Raw genomic sequence first — 20,811 nt, forward strand, 5'->3', positions numbered from 1 at the left:
CCTCCCTTTGATGCCAAAACTCTTCTTCATGTGTAGTCTCTCATACAACTTGAAAGCTTTTGAAGGTGCTAGCTTTCGTTCTCCAGGGTATGCCCCTTTGCTTTTGTATAGCTTTTCTTTCTTAATACGTACGTACTTACTTTTATCCAAAGAAAAAACAAGGCTCTCAAATAGCCTAGAAAAAATAACCTTTTTTCATTTAGGGTATATTTTCATGAATGAAATTTTTTTTTTTTCATGTAATTATTTAGAAACTTCAATAAATATAAATTATTTTTCATGTGAGTCCAATAAGAGAAAATTATTACCATTACCAACGCCCAAATCTTATAATATTGGTTTTGCCTTTTTCTACCAAAATTTTGAAAAATTCACATTGTTTAAAAAGAAAAGAAAAAAAAATCAATAGGTGAAGGGAGGAGATTTGAACTATGGATGTCTCTATTAGAAACATAAAAAAATGTTAGTTAAATTATAAGGGCCTTCACAAATTCAAATTGTTAAGAAGGAAGATATAGAGATGATAAATTATTAGGTGTGCTTGGGATTATACTTAATTCTATAAAATCTCAAGCACCGCTAAACTAGTATACCCATTAAGCTAATTAACCATGTTCTTCAAAAAATCATGCTTTATAGTGGGGGAATTAGCCAATGCCCTATTGAGCTGGTTCCATTTCCTGAGCTTTCCATAGAGGTGTCATGTTCAAACTTAACTACACAATCATATATATTATATTTGCAGTTAAGACTTCTCATAATCACTTTATTTATTCCATATCTATCCAGCACACATCCAATGTGGAATTAACACACAAAGACACTACTCCTTCATAATCTAAAAGTGCCAAATTCATACAATCCAGGGCCAGTTTTCATAAACCCCATTCCTCTTGCCCCACCCCAAATAAAAAGGAAAACAAAAACCATTTCAACCTAAATTGGTTTATTTTTCTTCTTTCAATGATAATAATAATACTTTTGTAACATGGAGCAAACAAAACCCAATAATACTTTTGGATAACAAGTATAAATAATTTTTTTTTTATGAAATTACAAATAATATTTGTGTAGTGTAGAGAAAGCACATAAACAATTCAGTAATTATAAGGGGGTGCTGTGAAGTGCAGCCCACATTGTGCAACTAAAAGCAGAGGCTGAGCCTACAAGGATAGGGTTTTTAAAACAAACAAACAAACAAAAAAAAAACAAAAAACAAACAAACAAAAAACAACAAAAATCAAACAAAAAAAAAAAAAAAAAAACAAAAAAAAAAACAAAACAAAAAAAAAAAAGACAAAAACTTATACCATGTGGGTCTCCATTAAAATCTTCCAATTTCTAAATTTTAATAGAGCTTTCGAATGGTTTGTGTTAGTGTAGAGCTTAGACTAGTTTAGCCCATTGGGCTTAGCCCAGTATACTGTACTTGTAATTTACTCCTTTTACTTGTACTGCACACATATCTAGCCTATATAAGGCTTTATATTGTACATTATTATATACACATCAATATACAGATTATTCAGTCTTTCTCACACTTTATATTCTTAACATGGTATCAGAGCTGTTAAGAATATAAAGTGTGAGAAAGACTAAATAGTCTGTATATTGATGTGTATATAATAATGTACAATAGAGAGCATTATATAGGCTAGATATGTGTGCAGTACAAGTAAAATGAGTAAATTACAAGTACAGTATACTGGGCTAAGCCCAATGGGCTAAACTAGTCTAAGCTATACACTAACATATCTTACGACAAACAGAGATGTCATGGCCTTTGGCACGGCAAAACTTGCAGTGAGTACCTTTGGAAGACTGAGAGGTGGGACGCCCGGAGTTTATTCGCGGAGGAGCAGTGAATGCAACAATGGGAGGTTGTGGTGAGGGTGTAGCCAATACATGATCAGATGATGTCATGTGATAAGTAGGCCGACGATTCTCCTCAGAAATGAGCTCCTTTACTGCAGCATCAAGAGAAGGAGTAGGAGACCGGCTAAGTAGAGAAGCCCTAGTAGGCTCAAAATCCTCACGTAAACCCATCATGAAGTGCATAAATCTACGGTGATCCCGATATTTGACAAAGAGCTCAATGTCCTTAGAACACACTAGTGGAGGATCTGCAGCAGAGAGTTGTTCCCACATAGTAGAAGCCTGAGAATAAAAATCAGAAATAGACTGACCTGTGTCCTGGCGTATTTGATAAAGTTTTGATTCAATGTGAAACTCCAAACTTGAATCATTAGTGCAATTATAACGATCGGCCAAAAATTTCCAAGCAGCCTCAGAGGTATTGATAAACCAAGATAAGATCTTACTCTGAATACTCTCCCATTCCTCTAGACTTTCTTCATAATCATCTGTTGTAACAGCAGTCTTGGAAGACTCTTCAACAGCTGTAGCTTTAGACTTAGGGTTTGGTACTGGCTTAGGAATTGAACCAGTCACATATCTCCACAGTTTACAACCCTTGAGAAAGACGGTCATATTCTGAGACCATGCATGATAGCTAGTAGGACCATCCAACATGATGGTGATAGGACATATGATATCTCGTTCACTTTGTTGAGCCATAATGAAGAAAAGGACCAAAAAGTGAGATTTAGATACCTTAAATGCAGAAACGGAGTCCAAAATCAGAATCTACGCGAAAAACTGAGCAAAACAAGTCCTGTTAAAAAATTTTGACTTGGTCAACGGTCAACGGTCAAAGTCAACGGTCATGTCTGGTCAAGTCAACGGATGACGTGTGCTGACGTGGCTGTGTGACGTCACACTAGGGCTGACGTGGCAGTCCGTGAAACGAAGCTAGCGCGTGGGGCGCGTGTAGTACGTCTGGTCTAGCGCGTGGAGCGCGTGAGTGGGAGAGGCGGCGCGTGGCGGCGCGTGGAGCGCGTGCTCGTGAGGCAGAAACTTCAGGCGGCGCGTGGAGGCGCGTGTGAAGTGGTTTCTGGCCGTTCTTGGTTGGGTTTTGCTCGGGATTGTCTGTTCTGTCACTCAATGCCTTTGCTTTGACAGTTGGATGAGCAGAACAATGAGATCCGAGAGTTGCTGGGACTGTGGGTGTGACGGCGGTGACTCGCTTCTGACAGTGGCTTAGGAATTGAACCAGTCACATATCTCCACAGTTTAAAGCTTCTGAATACTCTGACAGGAAGTACAATCAAATTTTTGAAACTGAACTGAACCTAAATGACCTTGAGAAGCTAATAATTGAAGATGAGATAAGAATGGATGACCAAGACGAGGATGCCATAGATCAGGTGAGGAGGTGGCAGTGGTAGCAGCTGCAGAAACAACTTGTGAAGGAATCTTCAAGTCATGAACCTCAAACATGCGACCAACCTTACGGCCTATCCCAAGCACTTGACCCGTCCGGGGATCCTGCACATCCACACCATGATTAGTAAATAGAAGATCTACGCCTAATTCGCAAAGTTGACAAACAGAAAGCAAATTGAGGGATAACTTTGGAATATGAAAAGTGTCACTAAAGGATAAACAAGGAGAAGAGATTGTTCATTTATGACTAACAGGCATAGGAGTTCCATCAGCAGTGTAAATGGTGATTGGATGTTCTAAAGGTGCCTTATCAGAAAATTGGGATTCATCAGGAGTCATATGGTTACAACATGCAGTATCAAAAAACCAAGGTTGTTTACCTGAGGTGACAGAAAGGGCAGTGGAAGTGCGGGATAAAACCTGTTGAACAGCTGCCTCAATATCAGCCGTAGTAAGTGAGGAAGCCAAAGATGGACCTGTAGGAATCGATGGATCTGAAGGACATACAGCAGCTGCCTGAGGAAGAGAAGCTTTATTCTACTCTTGCACAAATATCCATGTTAAGAATATAAAGTGTGAGAAAGACTGAATAACTTGAGATTTTTGGCACACCATTAATCGTATTCCTTCACCAACTACACATAACAAATTACCATTTGAGCTTCTCTATGGTCAAACTCCTGACTACTCCTCTCTTCGGGTTTTTGGTTGTGCTTGCTTTGTCTCTCTTCCTCCTCATGAACGAACAAAGCTCCAACCTCGTACTCGTCTATGTTGTTTCCTTGGTTATGGTGTGTCTCAAAAAGGGTTTCGCTGCTATGATCCTATTTCTCATCGTCTTCATGTCTCCCGTCATGTTGAGTTTTGGGAACATCGTCCTTTCACGAGTCTTCAGCAATTTCCTACATCTTCTTCCTTAGAGTCTCCCATTTTTACTGATCTTTTCCTCCCTCTCTATCCTGAACTTGTGGAGGATTCTTCAGCATCGACTGCCTCTCCAGACGACTCATCTCCGATTCTGTCTCCGGCATATGATCCGCCTGTCTTGGATCCTGTGGCACCACCCTCTCCTGAGTCTCCTATTGGTCCTGAACTTCGTCGTTCCACTCGGATAAGCATTCCTCCCCTTATCTCACTGATTATCATTGTTCTTTTGCTCTTGCCACTCTCTATGAACCTCACACCTATCGTGAGGCTCATACTGACCCTCTTTGGCAGCAAGCTATGAATGAAGAACTAGATGCCCTTCATAAGAATCACACTTGGGATATGGTTGATTTGCATCCTGGTCAGTCTGTAGTAGGTTGTAGGTGGGTTTACAAGATCAAGACCAAGGCTGATGGATCTGTTGAACGATACAAGGCTCGCCTAGTTGCCAAAGGCTTTACTCAGGAGTATGGTATTGACTATGAGGAAACATTTGCTACTGTTGCTCGTCTTACATCCGTTAGATGTCTCATTGCTGTGGCTGCTGTTCACCGTTGGCCTCTTTATCAAATGGATGTAAAGAATACTTTCCTCAATGGAGACCTCCAAGAAGAAGTGTACATGCAACCACCCCCTGGCTATCCACATTCAGGCAATCAAGTTTGCCGCCTTCGCCGTGCTCTTTATGGCCTCAAGCAGGCTCCTCGAGCTTGGTTTGAAAAGTTTAGCTCAGTTGTTGCTCAGCAGGGTTTCACTTCGAGTCCTCATGACACTACTTTCTTTGTTCGAAGATCCTCTGCTGGTATCACTCTTATTCTTCTTTATGTTGATGATATGATTATTACTGGAGATAATTCTGCAGGTATCTACTCTCTTCAGAACTTCCTTAGTCAGCATTTTGAGATGAAAGATCTGGGCACTCTCAGCTATTTTCTTGGGCTTGAGGTTACCTCATCCTCTGATGGATACTATCTTTCCCAGGCTAAATATGCTTCTGATCTTCTCTCCAAAGCCGGTGTCACTGATAACAAGACTGTTTCCACTCCTTTGGAATACAATGCAAAGCTCACACCCTTGGATGGTGAACCTATATCCGATGCTACTCGCTATCGTCAGTTGGTTGGCAATTTGATCTATCTCACTGTTACTCGTCCGGATATTTCACATGCCGTGGGTATGGTTAGTAAGTTTATGGATGCACCTCGTTCTGTCCACTATGCTGCTATTATTCGGATTCTCCGATATGTCAAAAGCACACTTTATCATGGTCTGCATTACTCCTCTCGATCTTCTCTCGAGCTTCATGCTTATTCAGATGCTGACTGGGCAGGTGATCCGACTGATCGATGCTCTATCACAGGTTTCTGTTTCCTGTTAGGTACTTCTCTGGTCTCGTGGCGCAGCAAGAAGCAGGATGTGGTTTCCCGTTCCAGTACTGAGGTTGAGTATCGTGCCCTTGCCGACACCACTTGTGAGCTTGTTTGGCTTCGCTGGCTCTTGGCTGACATGGATGCTTCACAGCCCACTGCCACTCCTCTTTATTGTGACAATCGTAGTGCTATCTACATTGTTCATAATGATGTCTTCCATGAACGCACTAAGCATATTGAGATCGACTGTCACATCACTCGCCAGCATCTTAAGAAAGGAAATCTCAAGTTATTCTCCATCTCCTCTGCTAACCAGCCTGCTGATATCTTTACCAAGACTCACTCGCCTGGTCGTCTTCGAGATCTTATATCCAAACTCCAGTTGGCTTCCTCCTTGCCACCTCGAGTTTGAGGGGGGATGTTAGTGTATAGCTTAGACTAGTTTAGCCCATTGGCCTTAGCCCAGTATACTGTACTTGTAATTTACTCATTTTACTTGTACTGCACACATATCTAGCCTATATAAGGCTCTCTATTGTACATTATTATATACACATCAATATACAGACTATTCAGTCTTTCTCACACTTTATATTCTTAACAGTTTGAAAAAGGGCCATGAGAATGGCATTTCCAATAAGACACATTTTTCGCGCGCACACACATGACAGACCCACCAATTGTGGCCTCCCACTATTTTAAGGAAGATTTTAACTCACGGACCAAGCAGAAATCATTAAAATCTCACGTTATGTGAAAGCCTAGTTTGGTGTTTGTGACATAGAAACACGTCTAACACTAAACTAAAAAAGTGTTACATGGTCTCTTGCTATGGCGTGGCATGAATCGGTTTAAACTTTTTTTTTTTTCATTTAAATCTTTTGTTAATGAGTGTGAAGTGCAACCATTCAAGAAGAATCTGATTGGTCCTCGTCCCACAACCACTAAATAGGAAGATTAAAAAAATTAATAGACAAATATTCACTTAACTGAAATTTGCCTAACTTCCTTAAAAAAAAATAGTTAGTCGATTACAATAAAAGATTCAACCACGTTTGGTACACTGTAATGACGATTACAGTATAATAAGAATAAATATTATAAGTAATAAAAGAAGCCTAAATGGAATAATAATTCCTATTTATCCATTTGGTGATAACACATGAATAAGAGCATCTCCAACAGTTTGGGCATCCGGCTCTAGTAGCTAAAATTTGGAGAATGAGGTGCACTGTAGATGCTCCAACAGCTTCGGCAAACATGAATATTTTTTTGGCTAATGAACAGTAGCCCATCAAGTCTGATGGGCTACTGTTCATTCTTCAAATACATTTTTTCTATTATAATAATGATGTGTTGTATAAAAAAATGTTGGAAGATGTGTACTCGTTTAAAAAAGAATAAATAATAAATGAAAAATAATATTTAAATGAAATAGATAATGAGATAGAGAATCTGTTGGAAGTGTATTTGAAAAAGTGGGTAAGTAAAAACTAAATGTCACTGTTCATTCTCCAAACAGTACAAAAATTTGGAGAAACTGTTGGAGATGCTCTAAGGGAGTGGAATGATATCATATTTTGTCAAAATTTCCAAAACACCATTTTTACAAAATTATATGTTTACACAGATTGGATTATGTTTTGAATTAATTTTCAATTTTTAAGGGCAGCAAAATGGATATAAACAATAAAACAAACTTGAGTTTCTCTATTTGAGAATATCAAACTAAAAAAAAAAAAAAAAAAAACAAACAAACAAACAAAACAAACTGGCTTTACTCTCATGTTCACAGTAGGGAATGAATGCGATGCTAGCAATAGTTGGGTGTGGTTACACGATTTTCCTGGCCCAACTCATGTTGATTAGGCCCTGGCCCAAAGCGCAACCCACAATAATTCTTTGTAGAGGATGGGTCAAAGAATTTGGCCTCAGTGAACTTGTTCGGTCTTATGCATGGGCAGTATGGTTTGCAAAAGGAAAATAGGAAAAAACACCAGAATGGATCTTTCTCAAGTCTGATTTTATTTCTTTTTTGTTTCTGATACAGTTCTCTCGTCCCCTTCTTTGAGGGACTCCACTACATTATATATTTCTCTTCTTTTCATCCCAGCCTTACACCTGTTAATCATCCAAGCATCCACTCGAGCACCTGTCCCATCAGACGCCCTCATCAGACCCTTTGTGAGTTGCAGAGGTCAAGACGGTACTGTTCAGGAGTCTTTTCCTCATTAATACGGCCAAGAGGGTGGTTGGGGCGCAATTAATGTGGTGGTAGCCTTCCGTGAGATATTTTGAATTTAATTCGTTTTATATGTTGGGAAGACGAGCTGAAATGGCTGGGGCAAGTTTCTAGTCTGGGCTTCGCGATGTCCGAGGAGAAGTTACTCCTCGGACAGGTTTCCTTAACGCTATTGGGGTTGAATAGCGCTTCATATGAGGCTTTTCGTTGGACAGGACGCTCCTCGGACGAGCCTGAGCTTGGAATAGCCCATCATTTTTGGGCCGGGCCCCACTTTGGGTATTTTATCCTTTTTGTATTAGTTTTAAATTATAATTAATAGAATTTAAAAATGTAAAATGAAACTATTGATCTAGAATTGGGTTTCTCTTGACATCCAAAAATAAAATAAAATAAAATTTAGGGTCTATTTGTTGTGGTACTGGAAGTGGAAGGAACAACAGAAAAATTAAGACAAGAAATCTCATAAATTAAGAACAAAGCCAAGAAAGACTATAGAGAGAATAAAAGAGTTACAAAAAAAATTATTCTAATTCGAATAGGGAGGGAAATAGAGTGAGAGAGCACTTGGCAGCGAAGAGTAAGAGCTTTTCTGAAACTTAAATTTGTATAAGGAATAAAAATAGCACTCCTTTTTTTTAAGGATTAGTTATTCTCAAGGTTGTCAAAATCAGGACCCTACTTAGGATCGTTGAAGGTAGGTGGGAATCGTAGATCGTAGAATCGGATCGTGAATCGTAAAATCCTATATATTTTTAGATTTAAAGCAAAAAACACATTGACAATGACTTTATATGTTGAATAATCACGTAAATTATAAATTCATCCATAAAAAACTAAGATTTGCATCATATGATGTAATTTGCATGCCATACATCGCTATGCCAAAATAATAATAATAATAATAATAATAATAATAATATTATTATTATTATTATTATTATTATTATTATTATTATTATTATTATTATTATTATTGTAGGGGCAAAGGTCCTAGAAATGGGTATTGGGTTGTGGGCAATGTCCGAGGATGTTGAAACGTCCGAGGACAAGTGAATGCTAGTAAGGGTATACAAGTCAAATATTCTGTGGAAGAGGTATGGTGATAAGAGGTTAGGATCATAGTCTGAGGTGGAGTACCTCCTCGGCTAGGCAAAGCAGAGATCAAGGGTCCGGCCTTTCACCAAGAACAACGCACCAGACGACCATAATGGTAAGGATAAACATCAAAAGGGAATAAGACAAAGGAAAGATGGGAAATATCTTAAGGGAAAGCTGCTACCACCGCATTGAATGCTCTGCAGCTAACTCTCTGGCTGCATTAATGTGGAGGTGATAATCTTCAGCCTTATAACTACCTACCAAGCCTTTAGGAAGGTACTGATGAGACAAGGATCAAGTCAGCAAATTGATCTACACGTGAAAGGCTAAGATGAAATAAAGCAGAAGAATATAAGGAAGAAAAACTCCATTACAAAGGGGCATCGGAGAATTGGTAGAAAAAAGACTGTAGCCTCAAGAACGGTGTTTGTACTTAAGTTCAATAGAAATATATAAGAACTACTCTCCTCGGACTTTGCCGAGGAAGATTTTCTTTATGTAAACTTGTTCATTTTCATTTTCTAGCAACCTAAAACCTATTGTGACCGTTATCCAACTTATTGAAATTCAGTTTCTAACCCACTCTCTACAAATTTATTGTATTGGGCTCTTGGACTTGGATCCTTTTACTGTTTGGGCTTGGAAACCAAAACGTGTCCTTACAATTATTATTATTATTATTATTATTAATAAAAAAGAAACTTTGACAGTATTATCTTTGTATTCATTTCAATACAAATTATTATTTAAAAAAAAACACTAAAATAAATACAAACCATAATTGACTCGATCCTTAAAAGTTTAGATAAGGATTATAGGTTTTACATAGCATTTAGGACGACTAGTTTCTTACCCACTCTAATCCATCTAACCCATTTTCCAAGTTTCTCTATACTAACGAAACAAATATATTTAAGTTTTGACTTAATGTATCTAAAAAGTTCAATAAATATTTAATTAGCAACCAAATACCAAAATATTTATCAAAACATATGGAAAATATTTTCCAAGTTTTAAGTTACAAGTTTGAAATCCAAAATAAGTTAGCAAATGGAAACTAGCTAACTACAATATGAAATCCAAAAGCAAGATGAATATTAAGGTGAAGTGAACATTTAATTATTCTCATTCTAAGATTCTTATAACCACCATCCTAAATTCCTAATCATCATTATTTATTTCATTATCTATGTAGACATTATATATTTGTATACTAGAGCTGCAAAAGACATCAAGATACAATTTCACACTCAACTATTCAAGTTATACCACTTAGCAACAATTAAAGAACATACTCAAAAAAAAAAAAAAAATCAATCAATCAATATACAAATACAAGCATAATTGATTATATAAAAAAATATTTTAGTAATATTATAACACAAATTAATATATTGATCAAATAAATTTAACAACATTATAGCTTAAAAGGTAGCAAGGCTAACATCAAAATTTTCATTTAGAAAAGATGAAGCATTCATTCATTTTGATTACAAGTGAACTAGAAACTAGAAAACATTTGCTTAGGTTAACATAATTTTATAAAAGTAAAATAAAAAATCATACCATCACAACATGAAGAAATAAAACCCTTAAAGCTTCATCAAAACAAAAAATTTATCTCGTAAAAAAAAAAAACCAAAATTTTTTGTTTTTGGTTGGATCGGTAGGATCTCATACGATCCTACGTACGATCCTACCATTTTTACGATCCTAGTGCGATCTTAAATGTTTTGGTAAGGTGGGATCGTAAAATCATGCGATCCTAAAATCCAGATCGTGATTTTGACAACCATGGTTATTCTTCATTTTGAAGAATAATCATTCATAAGAATAACTATCTCTTCTAATAAAAACATAACCAAACAATTGACTAATTATTCTTTTTCTTTTCTTTTTTTTTGGTGAGTGAATGATTATTCTTAAGTTATAGTTATTCCATTATGGGATATATCTTGTTTTTTAAAATATTGAGATGATAGATTATGATTAATTCAATATCACCGCTGTCATTTTTATTATACACTTATCACAATGTGTCACTTGATCCAAACAAAAAATGCCACTTTATTAATTAAAAAAAAATATAAAATTGATTATATATCAAACATTAGTTTTATTTTATTATCCAAAATTAAGGAGAATCTTTGTGTCCCACAATCCACGTTCTTTTTGTGAGGAGCTTAATGACATATTCTGTATGGAAAGAGGGATAATATTAGGTGCTCAAAGAATTTTTAACCCACTAAAGTTTAAAAAAATAAAATAAAAAGTGGCATTCTTGCTTGCATTAAGAAAAAAGTACTTCTCATCCCCCCCCCAAAAAAAAAAAAAAAAAAAAAAAAGTGCTTATGTTCTTTGCGAAAAAGAAAAAGAAAAAGAAAAAAAGTACTTACGTTAAGTTTTTCAATTAAATTTAAATACATGACTGCATTGACTAATAAAGTATAAATTGTAATTTTTTTTTGATATAGTTAAATTCAATCAGCACTATTTGTTATAATATACTTTTTTTAACTAAAATAAACTTCATAGGTGGCATTCATATGAGAAGGCAATAATTCATGTAGCAAAAAGCTAAAAAGTATTATAAAAAGGAATTAACATTAGTCTATATGATGTTACACATGATTTTAAAAATCTATATAGTCAAAGAACCAATAAAGGAATTAATTATCGGTTTTATGGTCCAACTGGAGTCTAACTAGTAGTCGAACTAATGATGTCATGAATAATTTAATTTAAAATGTTTAAATAAATTTTATGTGAATTTTCATTTTTCATAATTTTACTAAGAAAAAAAAAAATGAAAGATATTCTTTCCTTTTTTTTTCTAATTAATAATTGTTGACAAATTAAAATTTGATATTTAAGTTTCATATAAATATATATATTTTGTAGGGACACGATTTTAGTTGACCCGATCCTTGTTGGTCAAGTCTTGGCCCAAAAAGTCCCACACAATGAATTTTTTGTAGAGTATGGGCTAAAGAATTTGGTTCCAGTTGGCTTAAACGGTTTGCATTGGCTCAGGAGATACAGAAACAAGAACAAAAGGAGGTAGCAGTGAAAAGAGATCCTTCTCAGATGATAAGGTCTCAAACTTGATTAATGGGCACAAATTCATGCAAATAAAATTTCTCTACAATGTTCTCTCCTCTCTTTCTCTCCGTTTTTCTCGTCCCCTTCTCTTGGGGGACTTCTACATGTTATATAGACCCTCTCCTACCATCTGGGCTTTACACTTGTTGATCATCCAAACCCCTACTTGAGCACTTGTCCCATCAGACACCCTTATTAGTTCTTTGTGAGTTGCAGTGACCAAGGTAGCACTGTTCAGGGGTCTTCTCTTCATTAATGCGGCCAGGAGAGTAGTTGTGGTGCATTTAATGTGGTGGTGGCAGCCTTTGCTGAGATATTTTGGGTTTCCTTTCTTTTTACGTGCATGGAGGGAGGACTACAGTAACTGGGACGCATCTTTGACCTGAATTTTGGAATGTCCGAGAAGGAATTACTCCTTGGACATGTTCTCTTTGACCCAGTAGGCCTGAATAAGGATTATGGGCCGCGACGTCTCCTCGGACAAACTGGTCCTCAGACGGGCCCAGAACCCAATCAACCTATTATTCTGAACCGATTCCCACATATTTCTATATTTATATATAAATAGTTTAATATTTTAACTTCAACTTTTAATTATTTATTGAAAAAAAAAAAAAACCAAAGTCCAAGATGTCAGAATGACTAAACAAGTCGTTCCGCAAAAGAAAGAAAAAAGAATGAATAGACAAGTCATTCCTACTTTCATAGTCTTGTCTAGTCCCACACGTTAACTCTTTGTTTTCTATGACCACATGTAACCCACGTAGCCTCAAGTCCACAAATCAGATTCAAACTCCTTTTTAAATTTTACTCCTCAGTCTTCTTTTCACACTCTTTCTATAATAATGATTAATGATGTAGACATCCTCTCACTTCTCAGCCACTGTTTCTCTAATCTTAAGTCTCTCTCTTTCTATCTAGGTGCAGTATGGATTCAGCTTATTCCAAGTCCACGTTTTACTGTAGCATATTTTGCTTTTTTTTTTTTTTGGTTCAGCTTACAATTGTTGACCATTCAACTGTGAACAGTGCTCTCATGCACTGTTTACAGATCCCGTAAATTACACTTTTCAACAACTTTTTTATTAAAAATAAGCCTCACATCACTATCCACATATTTAAAATATACTTTGTTATGTTAAATTCAATCAGCACTATTTGTTATAATATACCTTTTTTTTTTTAACTAAAATAAACTTCATATGATTAAAAAGAATGGTTCTTAAAGTGATTCTCAATAAAAAAAAAGAAGGATCCGGTTAATATATGCCTTAAGCCACCTATATTTGGAAATATTTTATTGGGAATTGAAAAAGTATTGTCAACTTTTTCAATTTCCGAGAAAATGTTTCTAAATATAGATAGCTTAATGTGTGCCCTAAGGGCACACATTAGTAAAATCCAAAAAAGAATAGTTCTTAAAGTTTTTACCCTCTATATTATATTAGGTGGCATTCATATGGGAAGGCAATAATACGTGTAGCAAAAAGCCAAAAAGTATTATAAAAAAGAATTAACATTAGTCTATGTGACGTTACACATGATTTTAAAAATCTATATAATCAAAGAAACGATAAAGGGATTAATTATCAGTTTTATTGTCCAACTGAAATCGATCAATAGTCGAACTAATGATGTCATGAATAATTTAATTTAAAATGTTTTAATAAATTTTACATGAATTTTCATTTTTCATAATTTTACTAAGAAAATATAATATAAAAAATTGAAAGATTTTCTTTATTCTTTCCCCTTTTTTTTTCTAATTAATAATTGTTGACAAATTAAAATTTGCTATTTAAGTTTCATATAAATATATATAATAAATAGTTTAATATTTTAACTTCAACTTTAAACTATTTATTAAAAAAAAAAACACTAAAACCAAAGTTCAAGATGTCAGAGTGACTAAACAAGTCATTCCTACTTTTATAGTCTTGTCTAGTCCCACACGTTAACTCTTGTTTTCTTTTCCTTTTTTCTCCTAAGTCTATGACTGCATGTTACCACCTAGCCTAAGTCTTCAATTCAGATTCAAACTCCTTTTTAAATTTTACTCCTCAGTCTTCTTGTCACGCTCTTTCTATAATGTGATTAATGATGTAGACATCCTCTCGCTTCTCAGCCACTCTTTCTCTAATCTCGAGTCTCTCTCTTTCTCAAGATAAGTTCTTGATCGTTTTCAGTCTCCCTCAACATTTTGTTCCAATCAAAGCTCAAAACACAGATTTCTCATGCATATCATCCAATATAAGTATTTCTTTTTTTTTTTTTTTATTGATCGTCTTCAGTCTTCCTCAACATTATTGATATGGCATTGCGGGTGTATTTGGTGAGTCTTTTGGCTTAATATGGTTAAATTCGAAGTTAATTTGTGCTATAAGTACTGTTCCAACTTATTTAGGAATTTGAGGAAAGAGAGTGAATTTCAGCAATACCGTTGCCAAAATTCAACAAAAGTAGGAGAGAGAAATTTTTGATTTTCGGCAACACCATCACCGAAATTCCTTCTGCACATTTCAATTTTTTTTTTTTTTTTTAAAAATGATATGTGCACACAATTTTTACAATAATTTTACAACATTTTCACAACAAATCACAGGTAATTAGTTATTATTAGTTAAAATTTGAATTTAACACTGAGATTACTTTTTTAATCCAACAATAACAACCTGCCACTTAAAATTTGTTGTAAAAATATTGTAAAAATTGTGTGCACATATCATTTCTTAAAAAAAAAAAAAAAAAAAAGTGAAATGTGGCAATGGCATTGCCGAAATAGGAGGGAAATTTTAAGTGGCAGGTTGTTATTGTTGGATTAAAAAAGTAATCTCAGTGTTAAATTCAAATGTTAACTAATAATAACTAATTACCTGTGATTTATTGTGAAAATGTTGTAAAATTATTGTAAAAATTGTGTGCACATATCATTTCTTAAAAAAAAAAAAAAATTGAAATGTGCAGAAGGAATTTCGGTGATGGTGTTGCCGAAAATCAAAAATTTCTCTCTCCTACTTTTGTTGAATTTCGGCAACGGTATTGTCGAAATTCACTCTCTTTCCTCAAATTCCTAAATAAGTTGGAACAGTACCTATAGCACAAATTAACTTCGAATTTAACAATATTAAGCCAAAAGACCCGTATTTGGTACTAGCTTATAAACTACTTTTCCTTTTCTTTTTCTTTTTTTCACTTTTTTAAAATATAACACTTTCGGTAAAAAAAAAATAATAATAATTCAAACAAAAATCTAAATAAGTTGTATCCGTTCATCTCTGCCTAATTCCAGAATCCAAATAGTCCAGGTCGTCTCAACTATAGTGATTTGTGAGCTTGACTTGAAATTGCGGGTCTCTCACGATAAGCATATTTCTGATTAAAATAATATTCCATCTTGACTTTCCAGCCTCCAGGTGCGTTTTTCAAAAGCAACTTTAATTCAGTCACACGGTGCGTTTTATCTCATTCCAGCGAAGCAACGGTTAGTTACTGATTCCAGAATTCTGTTATGGCAGGTGTTTAAGTGGGATAATCTATTTTGGTTGTTAGAAGATATTTCTATAAGATATTTATGAGTGATCCGAGCTTTCTGGATTCTTAGGTTGACTATATATACCTGTACATTGTGTAAATTTTTCATATAGTGAAATAACAAACTTCTCTTCCTCACAAATCTCTCTTTCTTTTCACTCTTTCCTTTTGCTCTCTGTGTGTTTGTTCTGCAATCTTCAATAAGTCTTCTTGTAATTCTCTTGTAAAAGCTTAGCTTTTCTTCATCTCCTACATATCATCCAATAGAAGTATCTCTTTCATTTTATTTTCATCCACAAATCTGAGAATTTCCCCAATCTCATTTCAGTGCAAATCTAAGAAGTTTGTACCATTTTATTCTAGTTTTCCTTCTTATTCTTAAATTCTAAGAGTGCTAAACAAAATTCAGTACAACATTATGGGTTTATCAATTTCTCTGTTCATGCTCATGCACTTGCTTGCTCTACTTTCGTTGTATAATCTTATGTTTGCTAGCTCTTCTTTCGTGCAACCATTATGCCATGATGATGAGAGCTTCGCCTTGCTGCAATTCAAGGAAAGCTTTATCATCAATCAGTCTGCATCTTATGAAGCTTCTGCTTACCCGAAGGTTTCTTCGTGGAAGCTTGAGAGTGATGATTGCTGCTCATGGGATGGTGTTGGTTGCGATAAGGACACCGGTCATGTGATCAGCCTTGATCTCAGCAGTAGTTGGCTCTATGGTTCTATCAACTCCAGTAGTAGCCTTTTCCGTCTTGTTAATCTCCAGAGGCTGAATCTCTCCTTCAATGACTTTAATCAATCTGGAATCCCGGATGGTATTAGGCAGCTTTCGAATCTAACTTATTTGGACCTCTGCAATTCTGGATTTGCAGGCCAAATCCCAGCCGAAATTTTACAGCTTTCTAAGTTGGTTTATCTTGATCTCGGACTCAATTCATTGAAGCTCCAAAACCCTGGCTTACAAAGCCTGGTTGAGAAGTTTCCAAACATGGAGGAATTATATCTTACTCAGGTAGATATATCTTCGACAGTGCCCAATAACATGGCAAACCTTACTTCTTTAACTTCTCTTTATCTTAGAGAGTGTGGTTTGCATGGTGAGTTCCCGGCAGGAATTTTTCAACTTCCAAATCTAGAGGTCCTCAGTGTGCGGTACAATGCAGATCTCACTGGATATGTTCCGGAATTTAACAGAAGCAGCCCCCTTAAAGTCTTGATGGTTGCGGGTACGAGTTTTTATGGTGAGCTACCAGATTCAATTGGTGACCTCAAGTTGTTAAATTCTATTGATGTTAGTGATTGCAATTTCTCTGGACCAGTACCATCCTCACTTGGTAATCTTACCGAGCTCATCTACTTGGACCTTTCAGCTTACAATTTCAAGTCTGGTACTTTGGATTGGATCGGTAAGCAAACTAAACTCAATGTGTTGGGCCTAGCGAACCTCAATTTGAATAGTAGCATCCCATTTTTTCTTCGAAACCTTACCCAACTTAGATATTTAAACCTTGATTATTGTAATTTAATGGGCCATATTCCATCTTGGCTAGCAAACCTTACCCAACTAGCTGATTTGCGACTTGGAAGCAATGGTTTGCATGGTTCAATACCATCATGGATATCTAAGCTTATGAATCTTGAAAGACTCTATCTGTATTCTAATCACTTTGGTGGTAGAGTTGAATTTGACATTTTTATGAAACTCCAAAACCTCTTTGATCTCCAACTATCTTCCAACCAAATTTCATTGCCGACAAAGCCTAGTAACAACATGACTTTTCCAAAATTTCAGTTCCTAGGACTGGATTCTTGTGACTTAGATGAGTTCCCAGATTTTCTAAAATGCCAAGATGAATTGGTGTATTTGAAACTTTCTGATAACAAAATTAGCGGCCTAATACCAAAATGGATGTGGAACTCAAGTATAAAAACTCTCTGGAATCTAAATCTGTCTAACAATTTTCTAACAGGTTTCCACCAACTTCCTGTTATTCTACCATGGACCAATCTACAATATTTGGATCTTAGTAATAACAAGCTGCAGGGATCACTTCCTATCCCATCACCTTCCATCCTTACTTACCTAGTCTCAAATAACACACTAACTGGAGAAATCCCACAAATGATTTGCAATCTAAGTTCTCTTGTTGCCCTTGACTTGTCATCTAACAACTTGAGTGGCATGCTTCCAAACTGTTTGGGAAATCTCAGTTTTTCCTTATCAATTCTCAATCTAAGAAGGAACAACTTTCACGGCAACATTCCTCAAATATGCAAGAAGGGGAGCAAATTGAAAATGATTGATTTTAGTCGAAATCAATTGCAGGGGTGGATACCAAGATCGTTGGTGAATTGTACTATGTTGGAAACTCTTGTTATCGGAAACAATCAATTGAATGATTCTTTCCCCGCTTGGTTGGGGGTTCTTCCTGAATTGGAGGTTCTTATATTACGATATAATCAACTCCAAGGTGTAATAGGGAAACCTGAAAGTAATTTTGTATTTCCAAACTTGCATATCGTTGACTTTTCTTACAACAATATCACTGGTAAGTTACCATTTGAGTACTTTCGAATTTGGAAAGCCATGCAAATCATTGTTAAGCACGGTCAAATGTATATGCAAGAGAACATGAATTTCATTGTTCCTAAATATTCAGGGAAATATCATTACAGTTACTCAATGACATTCACAAACAGAGGCATAGAGATTGCATACGAGAGAATCCCATATATTTTCATAGCCATGGATCTTTCAAGTAATAAATTTGAAGGAGAAATTCCAGTACTCATGGGGGATTTGAAAGGAATCCAGTTGCTCAACCTTTCCAACAACTTACTCACTGGTTCTATCCCTTCATCCTTGGAGAAGTTGACAGCGCTAGAATCATTGGACCTTTCTCAAAACAAGTTGTCTGGAGAGATCCCTCCACAACTAACACAGCTCACATTCCTTGCATTTTTCAATGTCTCTAACAATCATCTAATAGGGCCTATACCACATGGGTTCCAATTTGATACCTTTCAGGACAAGTCTTTCGATGGTAATCCTGGATTGTGTGGAAGTCCTTTGCCAAAGAAATGTGGAAATTTCGAGGACTCATTGCACACTCCTTTAAATCAAGACTCCAAGTTGCTATCTGAATTCGGCTGGAAAGTAGTCGTGATCGGATATGGTTGTGGATTCATAATTGGAGTTATTATTGGGCAAATTGTGATCGCAAGGAAGTATAAATGGTTCATTTATCTTCACTATGCAGTTCAACACCATATAGGAAGATAATTGACTGGGATGGGATCTTGATGTTAAATTCAAACAAGCTAGATGTTACCCAAACAAATAAATCTTGGTATGTGTTGTTAGCATTATTATATTTGCTTTTTCCTTTCCTTTCTCTTAGAGATTTAGGTGGGCAGCATCATTGTACTGGATGGAACCATTGTGTGCACCAAAAAATAAATCTTGGTATGTGTTGTTAGCATTACTATATTTGCTTTTTCCTTTCCTTTGTTTTAGAGATTTAGCTAGGCAACATCATTTTACTAGATGGAATCGTTGTCTGCACCAAAATCTATGTAATATATCAGCGTTGTGCTTTTTCCTTCCTTGCCCTTGTGTTTTTGTGATATTTTCTTAGCTTTGACCTGAGATGGTCTTGAGGTAAAACTATTAATAAAATTAAGTTATTGTGTAATAGGTGTGATAATTGGATTTAGTTGGGTGGGTTTTGAGTTTTGTCATAAATGAGTTAGATGTATAATATTGTGCCACATAAAAATTTTATATGTTATTTTTTGTTTTTTTACACCAATTAGTTTTTGGTATAGGTAAAGATTGAACCTCAGCTTTCTTATTTAACAATCAGACTATCAAAGATTTTATCTATTTAGCTAACTAGAACTCATAATTTTACATGTTATTATTCTAATATATATTTTAAAATTGAATTTAAATTCTATTTTATATTTAAACCACCTATTAGAATCTTGGTACATCATATTTTCTTTAAATAGTAGACTATATAATTCCATAAACACACACAATTATAATAAATGTCTATTAATAACTACTATAATTGTGAAATTTCATATTTAAGTAAAAGAAAAAAAAAGTTGAAAAAATTATCTTAAACTTTCTTGTGCATTGCACAAGTTGCCGATTAGTATATGGAGATAAGAGTCTTAGTTGATGGTAAATCACGTTTATTATGAATTGAATTCTATGGGTTAAAATCCTCTCACATATGAGAGAGAGCATTATTACAAATACCATACTATGTTGACTGTCTTATAGTACCAGCTACTAGTAATCTGATATTGTTTAGGGTGAAAAATAATGATTTAAAGCATGAACACATGGCATACTGAGAGATAGGCAAGGTAGAAAAAGAAGAATTATGTGTCAAATTGCAATTTTTGGAAATCGAGGCAAGATAGAAAATTGCTTGGAATGATGATAAATGGCATTGTGGTGTTGCAGTTTAAAAGCTTTGTATTGTGGTGTGTGGGACTTGGGCTTCGTTTGGGTATTTTGTCTTAGTCTTTTCTCCCTCAGTGCTCTAGCGTGTTCTTCTCCATATTGTAAAGCCTGTGGTGCTGTGATATCTGGGTAGGTTGTCTTTTTGTATATGGGCTTTCTTTCCCTAGTGCAGGTATTTAGTCCAAGTGATGTACCTCTTATAGTTTTAAATAAATAAAATATCTATCTCTTACCTCAAAAAAAAAAAAAAAAAAAAAGATTCCTAAGAATAAACCAAATATAAGAATAGTTACATTCCAATACATCCAAATTGCAAGACATCACATTCCAAGAAATCTAGATGCCAGGTAATGTGGATTTTCCTGTACCAACCGGCCTTAAAGTGACTTGCAAACATTAATAAGGGACCAAAATTAATTGAAAATTGGTTTATGCTCAAATAGATAAAGTTAATTCCTTGAAACATGTGGATTTAAATACTCAATTATTTTAATTTGTATCTCCTATTTTGATAATTACAAAATCTTTTATTAAACTTTTAAGCAAGAGAGAATATTTTTTATATTTGAATGTGAAGATAGAGGTCTATTCTTAAAATAGTGTTGATTAGGATGAAGACACATACCTTTGTAGAACAAATTATATACTTGCTGGATCTTGCTCTTTACTTGCTTTACAAACTCCTCATCATGATCTATTCACCTTATGGAACACAATCAAGTCACTAGAGAATCTACTACAGTCTCCCATATATTCCATGCTCCAAATTC

General features: G+C 35.2%; 1 protein-coding gene across 6 annotated transcripts in view; it reads left to right on the top strand.

The window, feature by feature from the left end:
• Positions 1 to 19,167, top strand: part of LOC126701592 (receptor-like protein 7) — an 84,090-nt gene extending 64,923 nt beyond the window's left edge. For 2 of the 6 annotated variants that reach the window (XM_050399792.1, XM_050399794.1), the window contains exon 2: positions 16,071 to 19,167. In XM_050399792.1, coding sequence (XP_050255749.1) covers positions 16,071 to 18,844 — 2,774 coding nt within the window. In that variant the 3' untranslated portion in view covers positions 18,845 to 19,167. Of the gene's footprint in view, positions 1 to 15,555 lie in introns of those variants that run through there. The other 4 variants (XM_050399795.1, XM_050399791.1, XM_050399793.1 and 1 more) reach the window with 4 other exon arrangements.
• The last annotated feature ends 1,644 nt before the right edge of the window (positions 19,168 to 20,811 follow it).

The sequence above is a fragment of the Quercus robur genome, chromosome 10 (assembly GCF_932294415.1).
Source record: "Quercus robur chromosome 10, dhQueRobu3.1, whole genome shotgun sequence".
Taxonomy (NCBI): Eukaryota; Viridiplantae; Streptophyta; class Magnoliopsida; order Fagales; family Fagaceae; genus Quercus; species Quercus robur.